Source organism: Erpetoichthys calabaricus, chromosome 11 (genome assembly GCF_900747795.2).
Source record: "Erpetoichthys calabaricus chromosome 11, fErpCal1.3, whole genome shotgun sequence".
In the NCBI taxonomy this organism is placed as follows: Eukaryota; Metazoa; Chordata; class Cladistia; order Polypteriformes; family Polypteridae; genus Erpetoichthys; species Erpetoichthys calabaricus.
Window position 1 is genome coordinate 130,093,484 of NC_041404.2, and position 18,805 is coordinate 130,112,288.

At 38.0% G+C, this 18,805-nt stretch overlaps 1 protein-coding gene across 1 annotated transcript in view; it reads right to left on the minus strand.

Moving 5' to 3' along the window:
* Positions 1-18,805, minus strand: part of micall2a (mical-like 2a) — a 114,201-nt gene that overhangs the window by 30,080 nt on the left and 65,316 nt on the right. The window contains exons 6-11 of the mRNA XM_028813908.2: positions 18,089-18,592; positions 16,092-16,321; positions 15,815-15,905; positions 14,910-15,130; positions 10,818-10,891; positions 5,948-6,071 (exon numbers count right to left, since the gene is read on the minus strand). Coding sequence (XP_028669741.1) covers positions 5,948-6,071; positions 10,818-10,891; positions 14,910-15,130; positions 15,815-15,905; positions 16,092-16,321; positions 18,089-18,592 — 1,244 coding nt within the window. The remainder of the gene's footprint in view (positions 1-5,947; positions 6,072-10,817; positions 10,892-14,909; positions 15,131-15,814; positions 15,906-16,091; positions 16,322-18,088; positions 18,593-18,805) is intronic.

Sequence of the window (18,805 nt, forward strand, 5' to 3'; positions counted from 1 at the left end):
TGTGAGTAGAATCATATCTGAAGCATAATTGTTTCTCTGTATCTTACTTTCCAGTTACATAGATAATATAAAAGAGTTCATACTGGCCATTCATTATGCGGCCAAATTGTCCTAATAAGTGAATAAATCCAGCAGTCACCAAAGTGTATAAAATACCTAGTCAGAAGTTGGGTAAGACACAAAGAATGTCTTATTCAAACCTAAACTTATTGAACAAAAGCATATTGTGACAGATCCTTTATCAGATCTGTAGGATAGCTGCAAAGATGCCACTCCGAAGGAATAAAGCATGGAAGAAGGTACTTTCTGAACTGGCGGCCATGTGATTTCCTAATCAGTGAGTCCAACTTTGCATCTTTTTTTTTTTTACTGAAGATTAACAGTTAAATGTATGTTGATCCATATTTTTATGTTTTGTAATATAATGCAATATAAATATTTACAAGAATCACTTGTCTTTTTCTATGGTATTGAAATAAAAACATTTGATTCAATATTGAACCCTACTTCGGCTGAAATATAAATCTAAAATATAGTTTGTACCAGTCTGTCTTATGTGTGAGGAATTCATTTTGTAACATTAGTCACCTTAGTAATTCAGCTAAACCCGCTCATGAGGTGGTCTAAGTTAGTACACAACTTTCTGCTCCTTCTCAGACTTAAAGAAGTACACTGCAACTGCACTTTTAGTCTTAGTCTTGGTTGGATGCTAGGTCACACCTCTGAGGCTCACTGCAACAGTTCTAAAACAAAAAGTTAGTATTGTTACCATAAATACGTGCCAAGACCTGATCTTCATGGTATGCTGAAACCGAGCTGACAGCACACTGAAACAGACTCACTGGGTTTAATCCAATTAGATTAGCCACAGCCAAAAATGAGGAAGGCTTTTGAATCTGTGAAGAAATCCACAGAAGTACACTCACTAAATTGATGAAGGCCCTTCCTTCTGTTCACAACCAATTTGTATCCAATCTGCTTGGTTTGATAATGAAAACTGGGCACTAGCTGAGCTGGGCTTGAAAACTTCAGACTACATTTTTTTAACTCACATCTGTGGCACACCACATAACCCTTACAGTAGATTACTTAATTCACCTGGGGTCTCATTTATAAAGCTTCCCACACAAACGTCAGAATTTTAAGAAAGAAAACTTGACAGGTGAAGTGTATATATACTTACAGCAACTCTGTACCTTGCATACGCAACATTTTGGAGAAACTGGGAAATGAGGACACCCATGATATAGTAGGGAAATGCAGACAAACCATATAAATGGTGACTTGTATGAGAATAAGGCTGCTTTTCTTAATTATAAGCCGTTACATTCCATTAACACACAAGTTATATGTGAGGCCAAGATGAGGCTTACAAACATCACATCTCCATGGCCTGTGTTAACCGTTGATGCATTTATTAATAGGCAAACTAGCTTAGGCAGACCTCAGGTTTTCAGATGTTCTATACCATTTGTTGTATCAGCGATTACACATGTATGAGGTTGATTAGCATCGAGGCATATTCACAAACACACATTTACAAGGTGATTGTGATTTATAAAGGGCAAAGTGAGTAAAAATGTGCATGGGTAATATAGACATGTAGGGCGTTTTATGTGATTTTGAGGTTGGTGATCATGAATATGATAATATTTGTAATATTTGAGTCTTTACAGGTGGTCCTAGCCCCTGCCAGTTGGTTAAAAATGACAAATTTCAAACATATGCATGTGGGATATCATTTTAGACTATTTCAAGATCAGTGATTATGAATATGCATCTTTTATTATTAAACTTTTAAAGGGGATCTAGCCCTCCATGGACCCCTATCAGTGGTTGAAAAATTACTAGTTTCTATTACAATTGACAATAGACATTAAACATTGAATTGAAGCATACATTTCAATATCTGACAACTATTTTTGTTTATCAAGTACTTCTACCTAATGAAGTAAATCATTATATTTCTCATTAATATCACGAATTAGGACAGCTCACACCAATTCTGACTTTTTGAAGTTTGAGCATTCTTTACACTAGAAGGAAAAAAACAAGAATATCGGATACAAAAAGATTTTCAATACTAACAAAAGTTCTGTACTAATCAACAAGTTTAAGGGTAATATAGTATGCGAACATATAATTTGTAATTACTTTTTTTTTTTTTATATAAAAACTTTTTACCCTTCAACTTTCTCACTTGTGCAACTATAGAAAACTTCAAAATCCACAATTTTATAAAAGTCAATCTACCTTTATTTTGAGTGGCCATGGTGTGTAGTGCAGTGGTTAGTATAATTTCCTCACCAGCATTCTCAATTTTAATTGCCAATGCTAATGTCTTTCTGACTGCAGTTTTCATTTCTTGACACATCCCAAAGACACGCAGGTCAGGCTGACGCACAAATCTAAATTGGCTTAGTGTTGGTGTGTACCCTGCAGTGAACTGATGCTCCATTGGGATTGGTTCCTGTTTCCATCAGCATGCTCCATGCAGCACCAGGTTAGATTAGGCAAGTATGAGAATGTGTTGTTTCATCTTCATTTTGCTATGTAGCACTATAAATGGTTAAGAATTTCTTGAAGGTTTAGAGATGACATGATAGCACAAAAGGCAGAAACCATTCTTGTTAACGTAAGGCGCAGCATCATAAAGCAAGCAAACAGTGAGATATGAGCCACAGAGAAATACATCCACAAGTGATTAGGTGCCTGAACCTTTCAAGTCCAATATTCAAGCAGCCAACCTTTGACCAGAAAACCATCTCTGCGGTTTCCAAAGTTTACAATGTAGCTTTCTGAGCTTACTTCATCTATTACAGAGCCTATCTCTGTAGCATTAAGTACAAGGTAGGATCTAGTCAAAGATAGGAGGGTAGTCCATTATGAGACCCGTTCACTCACACAGGATTAAGGCACAACTACCTGCATATTATTGGGATGTGTCAAGAAAACCAGTGAAAACAGAAACCAACATTGGGAGAACATAAAAACTCTATGTAGATGATCACTGGGCCACAGGCCATGAACTCAGGTCTCCACAGCTGTAACCCAGTTTTGCCCAAAAGCTCACACTGTCTACATTGTCTTCCTTCCTGGCCATCTTTCGAATTATATGTTTCAAGGACATCAATGGGACACACTCAAAGCGTTTCGTATTCAATACCAAGCAAGCCGTGAGCCTCTTACACACAGTTTTACAAGTCAGTGCTTCATTTGCAATTTGTCCACATCTTCATTTCTAAAGTATATTAAGTGCCATTATTGGCTTGTTTAAGTAATGGGTAATTAGATGCCTGTTTAATATGTTTGCCATCATTCCTTTCACTTGTGCTGTAAGGAAACAAAGACAGGCGCAGTTCACAATATGAATTTGTAAGCAATCGACCGTGCTTATTGTCAAGCCTCACCAATTTTTATTACCTCTCTAAGTGTGTCAAAGTAATAAGAGATGGACATGCAAAAGGTTTAAAGATTAAAATAATAATAATAATAATAATAATAAAACTCTTCCTTCTTACACTCTTCTCAAGGTCAGCATCAGTTGAACAAAGCGACTTTTTTTTGTCTGTCCTTTTCCATGCAGGCCGCACTGCCTAGCGCCTTACTCTATTTCCATTCCACACCTTAATTCTCGAGAGACGTAAAGCCCATCAGAAGGAGAGAAGCTGTTGTCGAGAGTTCTGTAGCACACAGCTCATTTAGCTTGAGCTGTAATAAATTGACTGTTTTTCTTTTTTTTTTGGGTCATACCCCTTCAGGCTGGATTGAAACCCCATTTGAAATCCTCCAATGTGGCTACCTCATCTCCCCATGGAAAAGAACTGAATGCTACCTAGCCCTCAAAGGCTTCCCAGGTACACTTTGTAAAAATAGGGGCAACCTGACCTTGTACATACACGTGTGTGTCTGCATGTGTGCGCAACAGAAAATAAAAAGCAAACTTAAATACAGTTCCACTCTATTGTCTCTTCTTCTTGGAGCACCACCTAGGGGTGAGGACAAGTAGCAGAGCATTGCAAGAGGGAACATATACACCTCAGTTTTTATTACTTAGACATTTGCACTAAAAACCTTCAGCTTTGGCTCCTGCACCTTTCTTTTATAATCTTCTATTTCATCATGGTAGTTAGTGAGAAATCAAGCAAAATGACACCTTTTATTGGCTAACTACTAAAATTACAATACGCAAGCTTTCAGGCAACTCAGGCCCCTTCTTCAGGCAAGATGTAATCAATTAATGAATGAAATGTAATGAAGAAGGGGCCTGAGTTGCCTCGAAAGCTTGCATATTGTAATTTTAGTAGTTAGCCAATAAAAGGTGTCATTTTGCTTGTCTTCTCAATACATCCTTAATGGCCAACACGGTACAACACCCTAGTACTATCATGGTAGTTAAAACTGTTATTACCCATGTGACGGTTCGCCAGAATGGCAAGGAGGTGCCAGTGACAGCAGGAGCTTTGCATGAGACAGATCTGACAAGACCAGCTAAATAGGAACCATGTGGGTAAGCAGTGATTAGTGGTCTGTGTATCTCATACAGTAATAAAGCATACCAGGTGTAATTATTCTCAGGAATTAATCCAAGAGAGAGGGCATAGTGGGGGATGGGGGTAATCAGCAGGTGGTTAGAACTCTACAAAGCGATGAGGTGGCAGTACAGGGCTTCCACATGTAGAGTGGGTCAGTTATTCGATAAACTAATAAAAAAAATAACACCATACACTAGTAGACAGTAATACGGCTGCTGTCCAGAAGGTCTGAGGGGATGAAGAAGGTACTGCTGTGGTTGATTGGTTCTTTTATTTAAGCAAACGGGCTGAATGCAGTTTTAATTTTAAAAAAGTGTGATTATTTTTTTTTTTTTTTAAACAAATAGTATAAGTGTTTTTGAACAATGCAAATGACTTCACTACTAACAGTAGCCTATAGAATGTGCATATGGTACATTTTTATATGTAAACAAACAGCAATATTTTTAACCCCACTGCAAATGGTAGTCTATAAATAAATAAATGGCTAAGGTTATAAAGTGCTTATAAAAAAACAAACAAATACTGTGCCCCAGATGTGGAATAGGAGGCTGACAACAAAGACGCAGAGGCCACCAACCGTGAAAAATCATTGGGGTGATTGTATTTTAAGAGTGTCCACATGTTGGTTACATTTGAGAATTTAACGATGACCTTCTTGAAGTAATACCGACAAATCAAATCTTTTAAATTCATTGTCTCTTCTTTATTGTTTGGTTTGAATCAGAATAACTTTTATTCGCAAGTACTTAATGTATGTGAATTTAACATGGTTGCTTTGGAGCAGCTTATAACATAATACAACATGACAGGCCATCAGAGCAGCCATGGTTGTTTAGTTGCTGCTTGAAACCAAAATGTGTAAAACATTTTGTGGAACATACTGAGCTTCACAACTACACAACCTGTAATGTCAGACACTGTGTGCTTGTTATAAGGTAGCAAATCAATAAAATTTGCACAAGACTATCCCTAATCTCTGTGTTGTTTGTTTGTAATAAATATTGTATTCATAAGAATGACTTGTGAATGCATTGAAATCACTTCAGTTTTTTTTTTTTTGGCTGTTGCCTCCGTACTCCCTGGTACGTATTATGTGCTGTTCGACTCGTACTGATGTCATTATGCAAGACATTGAGCTTTTTTGGATTCGCATTTTAGACTATTTCAGGGTCTGTGATTACGATTATTTTTGATTTCTTATACTTTACTATGTCTGTAGCCTTCCATAGACCTATCTGAGATGGCAAGTGCAAACATACAGTAGCCATACATATTCTGTGCATTAACAAACAACAGTGAGCACTATAATACGTTCATGTAAAGAACCCCAAACCCCATACACCACACCTGCGTACTACCTGACCAACAGTTATTAGTTCAGATACAATGCCAGCACCAGCTTAACCCACCTCCCTCGCAACTGCGAAGCTGTTTCTCCAACTCCACGCCCTGCTTCTCCAGGTCATCAAGCTGTTTTTCAATATCTTGCAGCTCTTCTTGAATCTTTTCCTCTGGGATGTAGTCTGATCGATTCTAACAAATAAAACAAAAAGAGTTGTTAAGAATTATGTTTGCCAAAAGATTTTAAAATGTTATTATGCAACTATAGGGAAACATTAACAGCCTCCATAAATTTACATTTATTAGTCATTTAAACATACATTGTGATAAAAGCAGCTTGCTTTTCCTGCATTACAAACTGACTGGTTTTATTCCAAAATTAAGAGTACATTACAGGAAAATGCAATAGTAAGCCTTTGAAAATTTCACAAGTCACACACCATACCCAGCACGGTCAATATTTACCAGGCCATTTATTTTCAGTGAGAGAATGAGAAAAAACATAAAAAAACAGAGTAAAGCCATATGACCACAGACGTTTTTCAATGTCGATAAATTCCAAGATACACATATTTAGCTACAATACACGTTTTTATTACATGCATACTTATGAAATATTTTAAAAACAAAAAGGTTATATCTTAAACTCAAATGCTCAAATCAACTCCTTGTGTCAGCATGCAGACCCCTATAATCCGGTGCCTTGGACTGCTTTCCCCCTGGCCTAATATTGGAATGGTTTTTTAGAAAACTTTTTTCCCAGAATTTATACATCACTGTGGCCAACCAAACAATGACCATTTCTAATCTAGACCTAACAAACAGCAAATCCCTACTCAAAAATACCACAACATACATTAAAGTGCATTTTGTATATATTGTCTTTTAGTTCAGCAAAATATGCAAATATATGTATACAGATAACTTTGGGGATTATTATGGGAGTGTGTTGAAGGATTTGTTTTAAGACAGTGGTAAGGCCAGAAATTATGTATTGTGTTGAGACATGGGCAGTAAAGGAAGCACAGGAGAAAAAGTTATGTGTCAGAAATGAGAATGTTGAGACGGATGTATGGAGTTATATAAAAGGGCAGAATAAGAAATTAAACAATCAAAGATACAACAAAAGTGGCAGAGATATCTAAGAGAGTGCAGGAAAGTAGGTTGAAGTGATATGGATGTGTGAGGAGGAGAGAACGAATATGTGGGCAAAAGAGTGTTGGGAATGGAATTACAGGGGAAAAGAGAACAAGGGAGGCAAAAGTGGAGGGGTATGGACAAATTAAAAGAGGATTTGACAGAAAAGGGTTTGACTAGGGAGGAGGTGCAGGGCCGATCTGTTTGGAGAAGGCTGATGAAGCGTATTGACCCCATGCAAAAATGGGAAATGATGAAGAGGAAGAAGAAGTTGAGAGATTGGTGTCAATATACTGTGGATTGCTTGATGTGCTTAACACTCATGAATTTTTTTTCACACGGCATAATTTAATAGTTAAATAAAGGACTTAGTTGAAACAAGATTGTTTGATGTTGGCCTTGTCGTGAACATTTATCTTAGTCTTGAAATTGGCTGAAGTTTTGACGGATCATCCTTAGTTGTCATATTTATGCTTGGAATACCATGATTTGTTACAAAGGCAACTTCAGATTTGATGGTCTTTGATAATACCTTGTATTTAAGAGGGATTATCACCTAGCAGTGACACAAATATCATCCTTAAGTATCAGAAATAATAAACAAAAAAAAAAAATGATTTATAACTTAAGGCTGTACAGCTGTCACAGCTGCTGGACTGGTTAGCATGAAGGAGTGGCAAAGAGCAGAACTCTCATCAGCAAGACAAATCCATTTCCGTCTGAGATCTTTGCCTTTCATTAAGCCTTTCCGCACCATTCAATGAAGGCTCATGAGGGTTACAAAATGCCCTTTGAACTCGGCAGGATTTCCTTCACGACAGTTATATTCAAAGCTTGTAATTTATTTTACTTTTGTTGCTTAACTGAAATAGCTTCTTTTTCAGCCTAAAATAAAAAAAATAGTTCATGGGGGGGGAAAAAATAAAATAGGTGACCTTGCCTGCTGGTTAAATATACTTGGTTCCATATTGTGAGTTCTTCTTTGAAACCCACTCACAATCTCGCCCATTAAATAAAAGGAAAAGATTACAAAAAAGTCCATCTCGTAAAGTCTCATTAACCCTGTTTGTATATCAGTTAATGAGATTTTTAAACTTACATTTTCCTAAATGTTTGTTAAAAGCAAACTCCATTACCAAAACCAGTGTGGGATTGTGAAACGAGTGACTCTAGTGGGCCTTCAAAGCACAGGAGTCACGGCACAAAGGAAAGAAAAAAAAAATCGTAATAATATTAAAAAGGTGCTTAAAGTTGTCTTAAATATCATAATTTGAACAAAGGTATGAGAAAATAAGCGCACAGACATGTATTTCTTATTCGCTTTGATTGTTTCTATTGTTCATACATAGAGTACATGTACTGTATATAGCAATCAGCTACAATATTAACACAACTGACAAGAGAAGTCAATAACATCCATCCATCCATTTTCCAACCCGCTGAATCCAAACACAGGGTCACGGGGGTCTGCTGGAGCCAATCCCAGCCAACACAGGGCACAAGGCAGGAAACAATCCTGGGCAGGGTGCCAACCCACTGCAGGACACACACAAATACACCCACACACCAAGCACACACTAGGGCCAATTTAGAAACGCCAATCCACCTAACCTGCATGTCTTTGGACTGTGGGAGGAGACCGGAGCGCCCGGAGGAAACCCACGCAGACACGGGGAGAACATGCAAACTCCACGCAGGGAGGACCCGGGAAGCGAACCCGGGTCCCCAGGTCTCCCAACTGCGAGGCAGCAGCGCTACCCACTGCGCCACCGTGCCGCCCGTCAATAACATTGATTATCTAAATACAATGGCACCCGTCAACAAGGAGCAGGGATTTTATATTAGGCAGCAAGTGAACCGTCAGTTCTTGAAGGTGATGTGTTAGAACAGGAAGAATAGGCAAGCACAAGGATCTCAGCAACTCTGACAAGGGCCAAACTGTGATGGCTTGATGACTAGGACAGAACATCTTCATAATGGAAAGTCTTGTGGTGGTGTTTCCAGTATTCAGTGATTAGTACCTAGCAACACTGGTCCAATAAAGGGCTACTGGTGAACTGGTCATGGACACCAAAGGCTCACTGATGTGCACGGCAAGAGAAGTCTGGTCTGGTCTGATCTGGTCTGGTCTGATCCCTCAGAAGAGTTTTTGAGGTACAAATTTATGAAAAACTTAATGCTGGCCATGAGAGAATGGTTTTCACAACACACAGTGCATCGCAACCTGCTGCTTATGGGGCTGTGTAGCCTCAGACCAGTCAGAGTGCCCATGCTAACCTTTATCCACCACCAAAAGTGCCTATAATGAGCATGTTAGCATCAGAACTAGACCATGGTGCAAATGAAAGAGGGTGACCTGGTTTGATGAATCACATTTTCTTTTAGATCATGTTGCTGGGCAGGTGTGTGTATATTTATTAGCCGGGGAAGGGATGGTAACAGGATGCACTAAGCGAAGAAAGCAAGCCAGCAGAGGCAGTGTTATGCACTGCGCAATGTTCTGCTGAGCAAACTTTGGTCCTGGCATTCAGAATAATAATAATAACACATTTTATTTATATAAAGCGTCTTTCCCATGCTTAAGGCGCTTCATAGAGTCTTAGGGGAAAAACAAACAGCAGGGTAGATGTAACATTGGATACAAATGTTTTCCTGAATCGAACAATGAAACAGATAAAGCATTAAATAGAATAAAACACAATAAACCAGAGTAAAATACTAAATTCAATACTAAAAGAAAAACCTAACAAATAACCTAATTTGTGATAAAACAGACACACATATCCTGAGCACCTGGAAAGAGAGGTAAACTGAAAGAAAGGGCAGAATGTTAAGTTAAGTTAAAAGCCTTCCTAAATAGATGAGTTTTAAGTGTGGATGTTACTATGACATGTACCACCTACTTAAAGATTGTTGCAGACCACATACACCCATTCATGGCAACAGCAATTCCTGATGACAGTGGCATCTTTCAGCTGGATAACACACCATACCACACTGCAAAAGTTGTTCAGGAATGGTTTGAGAAATATAAGAAAGAGTTCAAAGTGTTGACTTGGCTTCCAGATTCCCCAGACCTCAATTCAATGAAACATCTGCAGTACGTGTCCATGGAGGTCCCACCTTACAACTTGCAGGACTTAAAGGATCTACTGGTACTATCTTGGTGCCAGATACCACAGAATGCCTTCAGAGTACCTTGCCTCGATGGGTGAATGCTGTTTTAGTGGCATTGGGGGGGGGGGGGGGGGGGGGGGTGGGGGGGGGGGGGGGGGGGGGGGGGATTTTTACAGAATATTAGGCAGATGGTTTTAATGTTGTGGCCAATTACATATGCATATACATATTATGATTAAGCCTATGAACTTCAGACCGTGAGGTTGTGGGTTCAAATTCCACTACTGACACTGTGCGACTATAAGCAAGTCACTTCACGTGTCTATGCTCCAATTTGAAAAACAAACGAAATGTAAACAATTGCATCTCAAATGCTGTGAGTTGCATTGAGTACAGGCATTAGTAAAATAATAATAATATACATATACATATATATAACCACCAAATATGCACATGCATTTTTTCCTAATGAATATAAAGGTTTGTCTCAAGTAAAAGAAGATATAGAACTTAATGTGGTTAAACTGACTAATAGGATTTTGACTGCTATACTCCCCTGGCTGTCTGTGCCTTGATAGAGAAAGCAAGTTTACATCTCTGTGGACAGGGGAGACACTTGGGGATAAGACATTTCTGTTTAGACTGCAGGGGTGAAGGTGTCAGCTTCTCACAATAAACATTTACCTTTGGAGATTTCAGTCCAGGACTGGAGATTTGTTCAGGAGATGTAATTTTCGGGTGTTCCACTTTTACATTTGCTAGAATAAAAAATAAATACATCAATAATAGTAACTTTTTGACTGCACAAACTCTCAATGGCTATCTAGTAATATTGGGTTTACATAAAGTTTTCCAGTTTTACTTGGACTAGCCCTATCACCTCAGTCATTTTATTAAGGTTTAATTTTGCATTATCAATCTTTAGATGGTGCCTTTTTACAAAGAGTACCATACAAACGCAGAACACTATAGATGCACACTATATTATAGAGCCTATTTTCATACAGAACACACTTCCAAAGGACCTCACAGGTATAAAACAATTCCTTCAATATTTTTTAATCCTGGACCTCACAGACTAACAGTCACAGAAGTAACCAAGGAAGTCTGAAGGAGCATCCTTATGATTTACAGTCCTGCACCTCAACAGCTAAGCCATTGAGTCTGACAAGCAAAAGTAAAAAGTATCAGAAAATCTAACCAGATGGAATATAGGATTTATTTTCATCAAAGTCAGTTATCACATTTTTGTTTATTAAATTACTTTAACAGTGAGTCATTAATAAAAATGCAACAATAGAATGCAGACCTCATTAAACCCATGCATTTTAACAGCACTTTACAATTTCATGCAATTATAAATGTAGCCCAAATATACTTGTGCTGGCTCAGTAGCTTTCATATACAGCAGATTTTAATTTAAGTTGCGTAAAAGTTATCCTAGCTGTTGGTTGTTGAGGGTCTATGACTAATTGTAGTTCAAATTTATTAAATATAACATTTTTTAAAAAGGTACTTGATGGAGCATTCAAATCTCTCGAGTCTCAAACAAAAATTGTTAGCCGTTTTCAACCATGATGGAGAACAGCTCTGGAGCTTTGTCAATAAAGCACTGTTTCGTTGTTTTTAGTGTAACATAAAGGCTGAGCACATACTTATTAACTCAATGCGCACACAGAGTGACACTTAATACCTTTCATCTTACATTAATTTCTGGATAAGTGACTTTACATTAACTTGTATGGTTAACTACAGGGAAAGTGAACTGGTGTACAAGTGGCTTGCACATGGATAAGGAACAGAGGAAAATATACAAAATGTACAAGATTGAGGTGACCTTCTCAAGGTACATTTGAAGCAGTAAACTAATCTGTAATTGAAGTCTCACAGAATACTTCAAAGTTACAAAAGCTTTTCAATGGGAGAAAAAAAATTACACAGCATGCTCTAATCGAGATATCTCAACAAAAACTGAACTTTTCTGATAAATTTCCTTGATGAGTTACTGTGCCACATTTAAAAATCACTCCACTGGAAGCCAGGTTGTTTCATGCGGACAGAAAGATGGCCAGACAGACATGGCAACCCACAGTAAATACTTCTCACATTATATGCAAACAAACCTATAAAGAGTCACACACTAATTTGGCACAGCCCTCAGAGGCCTCTTAAGTGCATCAACAGACATGTAAGAAGTTTCCAAATTAAAAAAAGTAATTCATTGAACACGTTAAATTGGAATGGGATCAGAGGTGTCTCACCACAATACTGTGGGACTGTTTATCAGCATTAGTGTGATGCAACAGCAGAACGTATGATGCAATCGTCTTTAGCACTTGTAAGTATCAGCAGCCTTTAGGCACATGGGGAATGCAGTTGTGTTTTCTATGGAGTAATTCAGCATTAAATTATTTTTAATGACTCTTCAACAATAGGGGCCATTAACTGCATTTTTTAATGCACAACAAAACATTTATTAAAAAAAACAAAAAATCCATTATGTCTGGTATTTATACATGCACACATATATGTACATGACATATTACATAACATTGCATATTATACTGCACACATAAGGCATTTTATAAACACACTTCCCAAATTTGGTGCTGAATGCAAGATCAAATCGCATATTAAACTATCCTTCACTGTTCACTTATGGGAAAATCATCATAACAATATACTGTACAGAGACTAGGGGGTCCACCCCCAAGGTGAATCCTTTGTGGAATTTGCATGTTCTCCCCAGATCCATGTGTGCTCATCCTGCCATGGACTAGTGCCCTATCCTGGGACGGTTTCTGCCTTGCACCCAGTGATTTCTGGGTTCCGTTCCAGCTGCCCATTAACCTTTCCCTAGATGAGTAGTTTAAGTAAATGGATGGATCATACCAATATGATAAAAGTACACAGAAATGACAAAATAGCAGACAAAGGTGCACACCATGAAAAGCATTTAATACAAATAAGTGTGCATCATAATATTTATGGAACTACTTTAAATAAGGCCCTTACTGAAACCCAACACACTTACATAAAAGTCGCACTATATGCACAGAGTAAGACAGCAAACAGAAATGCAATCTGAACCTGCACTTTCCTATTTTCATGGTTTTGCAACTAGGCCAGTCTATCTACATATATAAGTAAAACATTATATGTGTGGATGACTAGCTGTGCTACCTGTCTAAGACAGGCTAAAATCTAAGTAAGCAACGCAGACCCCAGCTTAAACGTTTGAAGTGCATCATGCAATGCATATAACTCTGTTATATGCCAATTGTTCTGGGATTCAAAAAAGTAGTGTTAATGTTTGTGATGCAAAGTTTATTGGAATGACAAATGCAATGCATGTTATTACTAAACATGTTTGTGATGCGCCATCTATTGGAATGACAGAGACACAGCAACTGGACGGACACAGAGACTCTTATCCTTTTATTAAGGTAATCATTCCATGTTTCTATCCCAGTATGCTAGTAATGCTGAAAGCTTTGCAGGGGCTACAGAATCTACTGATGGTCTTGCTGTGTACAAGTGCCATCAGACAGACCGTAAATATGAGTTTCTGAATGAACACTCGGTGAAACTCAGAGCTATCTATAGGGCAAATCAGAGAGAGAGGAAGAAAAAAACTACCCAAATTATTTTATATAATGCTGACTTTTTCATACTTAACACAATTCCAAAGAACTTTACAGTTAAAGGTGAATTGTATAAAATCAGAAATATAACCTACTCAGTCAAAAATGTAGTTTTGTGGTGAAATTGCATTTGGAGCGAAGTGATACATATCTCACATGTTTAGTTTGCACTTTAGTTTAATACACACACACAAAAAATATCTGGCTTTTTTTTTGCAGATAAAGTAACAAATCAACAGCAACCTTGCGTTTTTATTAAAAGTCGAACTGGAAATTCACAGATGTGAGAAGGTGAAATGTGACAAGATAGAATGCCAAAAGGTTCGGTAGACTGTGAATGCAGTGTTTCATGGGAGTGCTGCACAAAAAGGGTGATTTTGACCATCAGTGTTAAGTGCAGAGGGGTCTGCTGCTTTGTAAGCCAAGGCTATATGAAAACACTGAAATGGGAATTCAGACAAACCATTTAAATTTTAGGCAAACTCTAAAAATTGTTGATGACTTCTTGTGTTGAGTCTCTGCCACTTTTACATTTCAACATGCAGTACATACAGTTTACCTCTGGTCTTTTTAGAGGACTTTATAGCAGAAAGAAGATGGGAATGTTATGCTGGACTGTCTGTTCCATCATCAGGCTTTATAATGGAAAGGTTTTATCTCATTGTCGTGCCACTGGTCAATGGTCACTTAAGACTATTTTCTAGCTTGTTGATTGCTTCTTTGTATTGTGTTTTAACCTATTCTGGGGAAGTAAAAAACTATAATGCTGAAATGAAAACATGGTTATTGAGGAATTTTCTAAATAGATGAGAAAACCTAAAACACTATAATGTGGACAGGTTATTGAGATCAGAGTTTAAGATGTTTCTTACAGAAACAAGTGAAAATGTCAAGTTATCTAAATAAGGTTGTGTTGCGTTAAACTGAACTTCTGGTTTGAAGGAGTTAAAAGGGGCCACAGCTCCATGACCTCCAACTTTCGTTTCATATTGGTGAATTGCAAAATGTACTTAAAATTAACCTTTAATGTCAGAAGAGTTTGTAGTGGTAGGGCTTCAGCAATGCCAGTCATGAATATTATATTAGTTTTTCTTGTGTTGCTAGTTCTTGAATTAAAAATTAAGAGACTTACGGGATATTACTGGAGTTTTGCTTTCTGGCTTAATAGATGGAGTATCTTGGTTTTCCTTCTTCGGAGCAGGAGGCTGAGGAACATGAATAGTTTTGGGGACACTTGGACATTCAGGCTTTGGTGGAGGATTTAAGGAATCTTCAACTTTGGGTGTTGAGTGGTCTTTACTCTTCTTTTCATTAGGATTAACTGTAGGATTTTTGTTTTTAATGTCTATTGTCCTAAAGAAGTAAATAAATATAAGTCCTCAAGAAGCAAAAATCAACTTTTTCAGAGTCATTTGTCCTAAATAGGATACACAAGGTATAGTCTATTTTAAAAGCATCAAAATTTTAAGACTATTTGTAATTAAAAAGGGAATTTCTGCAAGATAAAAAGCATTAATTACATAATATTTCTGCCCCTCCCAAACCCATTCCAAAGTCTACAACTCCCTCTTCCCCTCACCTCTTAAATATAGAAGTTTTGACTGAAAAGGCACAGAAGATGCTGGATCTTTCCCCAAAGATCCCCCAGATATTTTTTGGGGGGACAGGGGGTTTAAAGGAAGGAAGAAAGCAGATGACTCAGATGCAGAACTTCGCGGTCATTCTGGAAGCTGGGGAAGAGAAGCAAAGCTGCTGTCTGGGTAGCCAGCCAGTCAGTACTGAAACAGGCCCCGGGGAAGGCAGTGAAAGGCTAGGAATGAAGTTAGAAAAAGTCCATTCAAGTTCAGTTGAGAGAAATTAAAGATGTTTTAAAAGAAACTGGGAAAAAATTAACAAGTACAATATCATTGGGAATAAAAAAATTAATTGAAGGGAAGGGGGGGTTATATGATTATTTGTGCCTACTGACATGCAAGTGTATTGCAGCATGAAGGCATTAAAAATAAAAAATAAGGGAACCGAATTTGGTCCACTTACCCTACAGCCTCTCTTTTTAGCACCGGCTTCAGTTTGGACCTCCAGTCAGAAGGTGACTCCGAAATGCTATTGTCCATAATACGAGGAGTATCTTCAGCAGACAGGAAAACAAGATTTAGTTATTATAGGATTCTTTTACAAGAGTGCCTGTCACGGTTAGCATTACTTCTGTGGTATACCAGGCAATGCAACAAACACAAGGCGAGTCCCGGAAGAAATGTACATAAAAGTCAAACAACAGACTGTCTGGTAACACTGTCACAAAAGCAAACCTTACTTTTACTAGTAGACCACTGCGTCAGCCCTTTTCCGGAAGTATCGCTGATGTTACTAGGTTTCTTTGGAGTTTCTTCTGAAGGTTTCTTTATCCCAGTGATTTCAATTACAGGAGTCTGCATTCGAAAGGAAGGCTCAATGGCGGAAAACGGTCTGGGCGTAGAATTCTTGGGTGTTTTATTCTCAGACTTCCAACTTGTTGTTTCCGTTGCTGGAGTATTGTTGCCAAACCTTAAACACAAATCAAGAAATAGTGTTTAAAAGAAAAGAAAATATGAATAGATGTATTTAACCGGGCAGTGTTGCGGGTATTTGAGCTTATATTTTCACATGCATTACAATCTAAATAAGATTATTTTCTTATGTTTCCCATTTTCTAATTAATGTGGTAAATTAGGGGACTTAAATTTACAGGACTTCGTCCAGTGCAGTGTAAGATTTAAGCTGTGAAGAACATTGACCTGGGTTGAGGCCTGAGAGTGCCAAATAAACTCCACAGACACCCCGAAAGTCTGAAAAAATAAAAATTTTTGGTTGCTCTACAAAAAACAAAAAAAAGTTTGAATATGTTAAAGTGTTATAAATTACTTAGTGCCCATGACGGAGTCTACAGGAAAATATTGTAGTAGAGTGCAGAAAGCTTTGTACATATAGGACTGGATGGCAGCTGTCTGTGAGCTCTTCAACAGATGGGATGTGTGGCAGTAGATTGTCTGGGGCCAGATAATTTAGTGGCAGCATCCCGTCAGTAAGGAAGATAAGTACATCCTTTAAAGGAATACTCCACCCAAAAATGATATTCTTTAAATGTTACTTATTCCACATACTTGATAGTGGTAACACAGAAAAAAAAATGCACACCTCATGTTTTCATGTGGAGAGAAAGAAATTTGACATAAAATAAGGCTATAGCAACCAGTGCTGTGAACAACAATGTGAAAAACTTCCACTGAAAAGAAATCTCCCGTTACTCGTGTCACATTATCCACATATCTGTTATTTAGTCATATTCTCAAAATGTGCAAAATGCATGCTTTTTGCAAAAATATTGTTAGTTATTTGCAGAATTATCAGCATACAGATAAAACAGGAAAAATAAAGCCTCATGGGATTGACTTTTTGGATTGAAGACAGGATTCTTAACCAACGAATGAGGAGGAGAACTCCAAAATAATCAGTATTGAGACACTGAGAAATGAAGTCTATCCTAGATGCAACAGGTACAAGGCAAGAACCAGACTTGGAGGTGTAAGAAAAAAAAGTCCATATCAGAACACACTCGAGCGTCAAGAAGAAGCCTAACAGCAGATCCTTGGACTGGGAAGTAACATGTAAGTAAGAAGGAGATGTCGGTCTACTAGCTTTAATTTGTTACAGAGCAAAGGTTGAAATGGAGGTAGCACTGCCACCTCAGATTCAGTGTTCTAGGTCAGGCACAGTCACTGTCCCAGTGTAGTTTGTACTTCCTCTCTGACTCAGTGAGTTTTCCCCTATATCACGTGTGCATTTTATTTTATTATGTTCAGGGTGTAGTACGTATTGCTTACATCCCACAAAATGCCCATATAACCAGTCAGTATTATACTTATCTTCCCTGGCATTGGCAGTAGTGAATCATGAAAAAGTGGAGATTAAATCTATCAATTAACACTATTCTACTTCATGACAGTGCCCACTTTAACAAGAGATGGATAGCTAAGACTGCTCTGCAAAACTGAGGACTCAAAACAAAACAAAACCAACCCTATTGAACAGGCATGGTCCATTATAACACTCTGTCCCATAATGTGAAGGGCTACATCCATTGGACTTGCTATGCAAATGATGAAGACACTCACAACACAAATTTATCTGACTGGCATAGTAAAGTGTTGTGGATGTTACATTGAAAAATAAAACCTACATTACTTTGGCTTCCTTTAGTAGATGAAAGACTCAAAACTCTTTGAAAACATCATGAACATGTTGAGGAAAAAGAACAAAGATGTAATTACTTACGCTTTTACAACTTGGACATTCGGGGTTTTGTTTCCACCCAAACTGGTAATGGTGGCATTGTTGTTATTGTTTCCCTCAATAGGAAGTTTTTTAGCCAGTATGGATCGAGCTTTGTCTTTATCGGTGATGTCTATGGGAAGACTTGGAGTCGACCACCGATTAGTTGAAGGACTGACCACTGTGGCAGGGCTTGTTTCAAAAAATTTATCCCTTGCTGCCTTTGTCTTCTCAGCTGACGAGGACCACGGTTTAGCTGGGGACGTTACATCAGCTGGTTTTAGGTTCATGTTCAACACTGTTGACTGACGTGGTGCTGGCGTAGGTACAGGGGTGATTTGTTTGGTTGGTACCACAGAGTTGAAGACTGGACTGGGCTGAACACTTGACCCTGTTGCAGACTTAAGCTTGTTTAGGCTGTTTTGATGAGATGTGCACACAAAAGTTCCAGGTTCAGGCCCAGGACGGTATGTTCCCACAAGCAGGATTACTGAGCATTGTTTGCACCTGGACATCATTTAAACAAATAAGTAAAATTAATAAATCAACAGTGGTCACTATCCCAAGCACTGATCACTAATCCAAACAGAAACATGCCAATCACAGTAAAATACCTATTAAACTCAGGACTGTGTAATCCACTTAGTCTCAGAATTCCATGGGGAGATACTTACAGTAAACCAGTCCCCAAAGTGGCAGAACAGGAATAACTGTACCCAA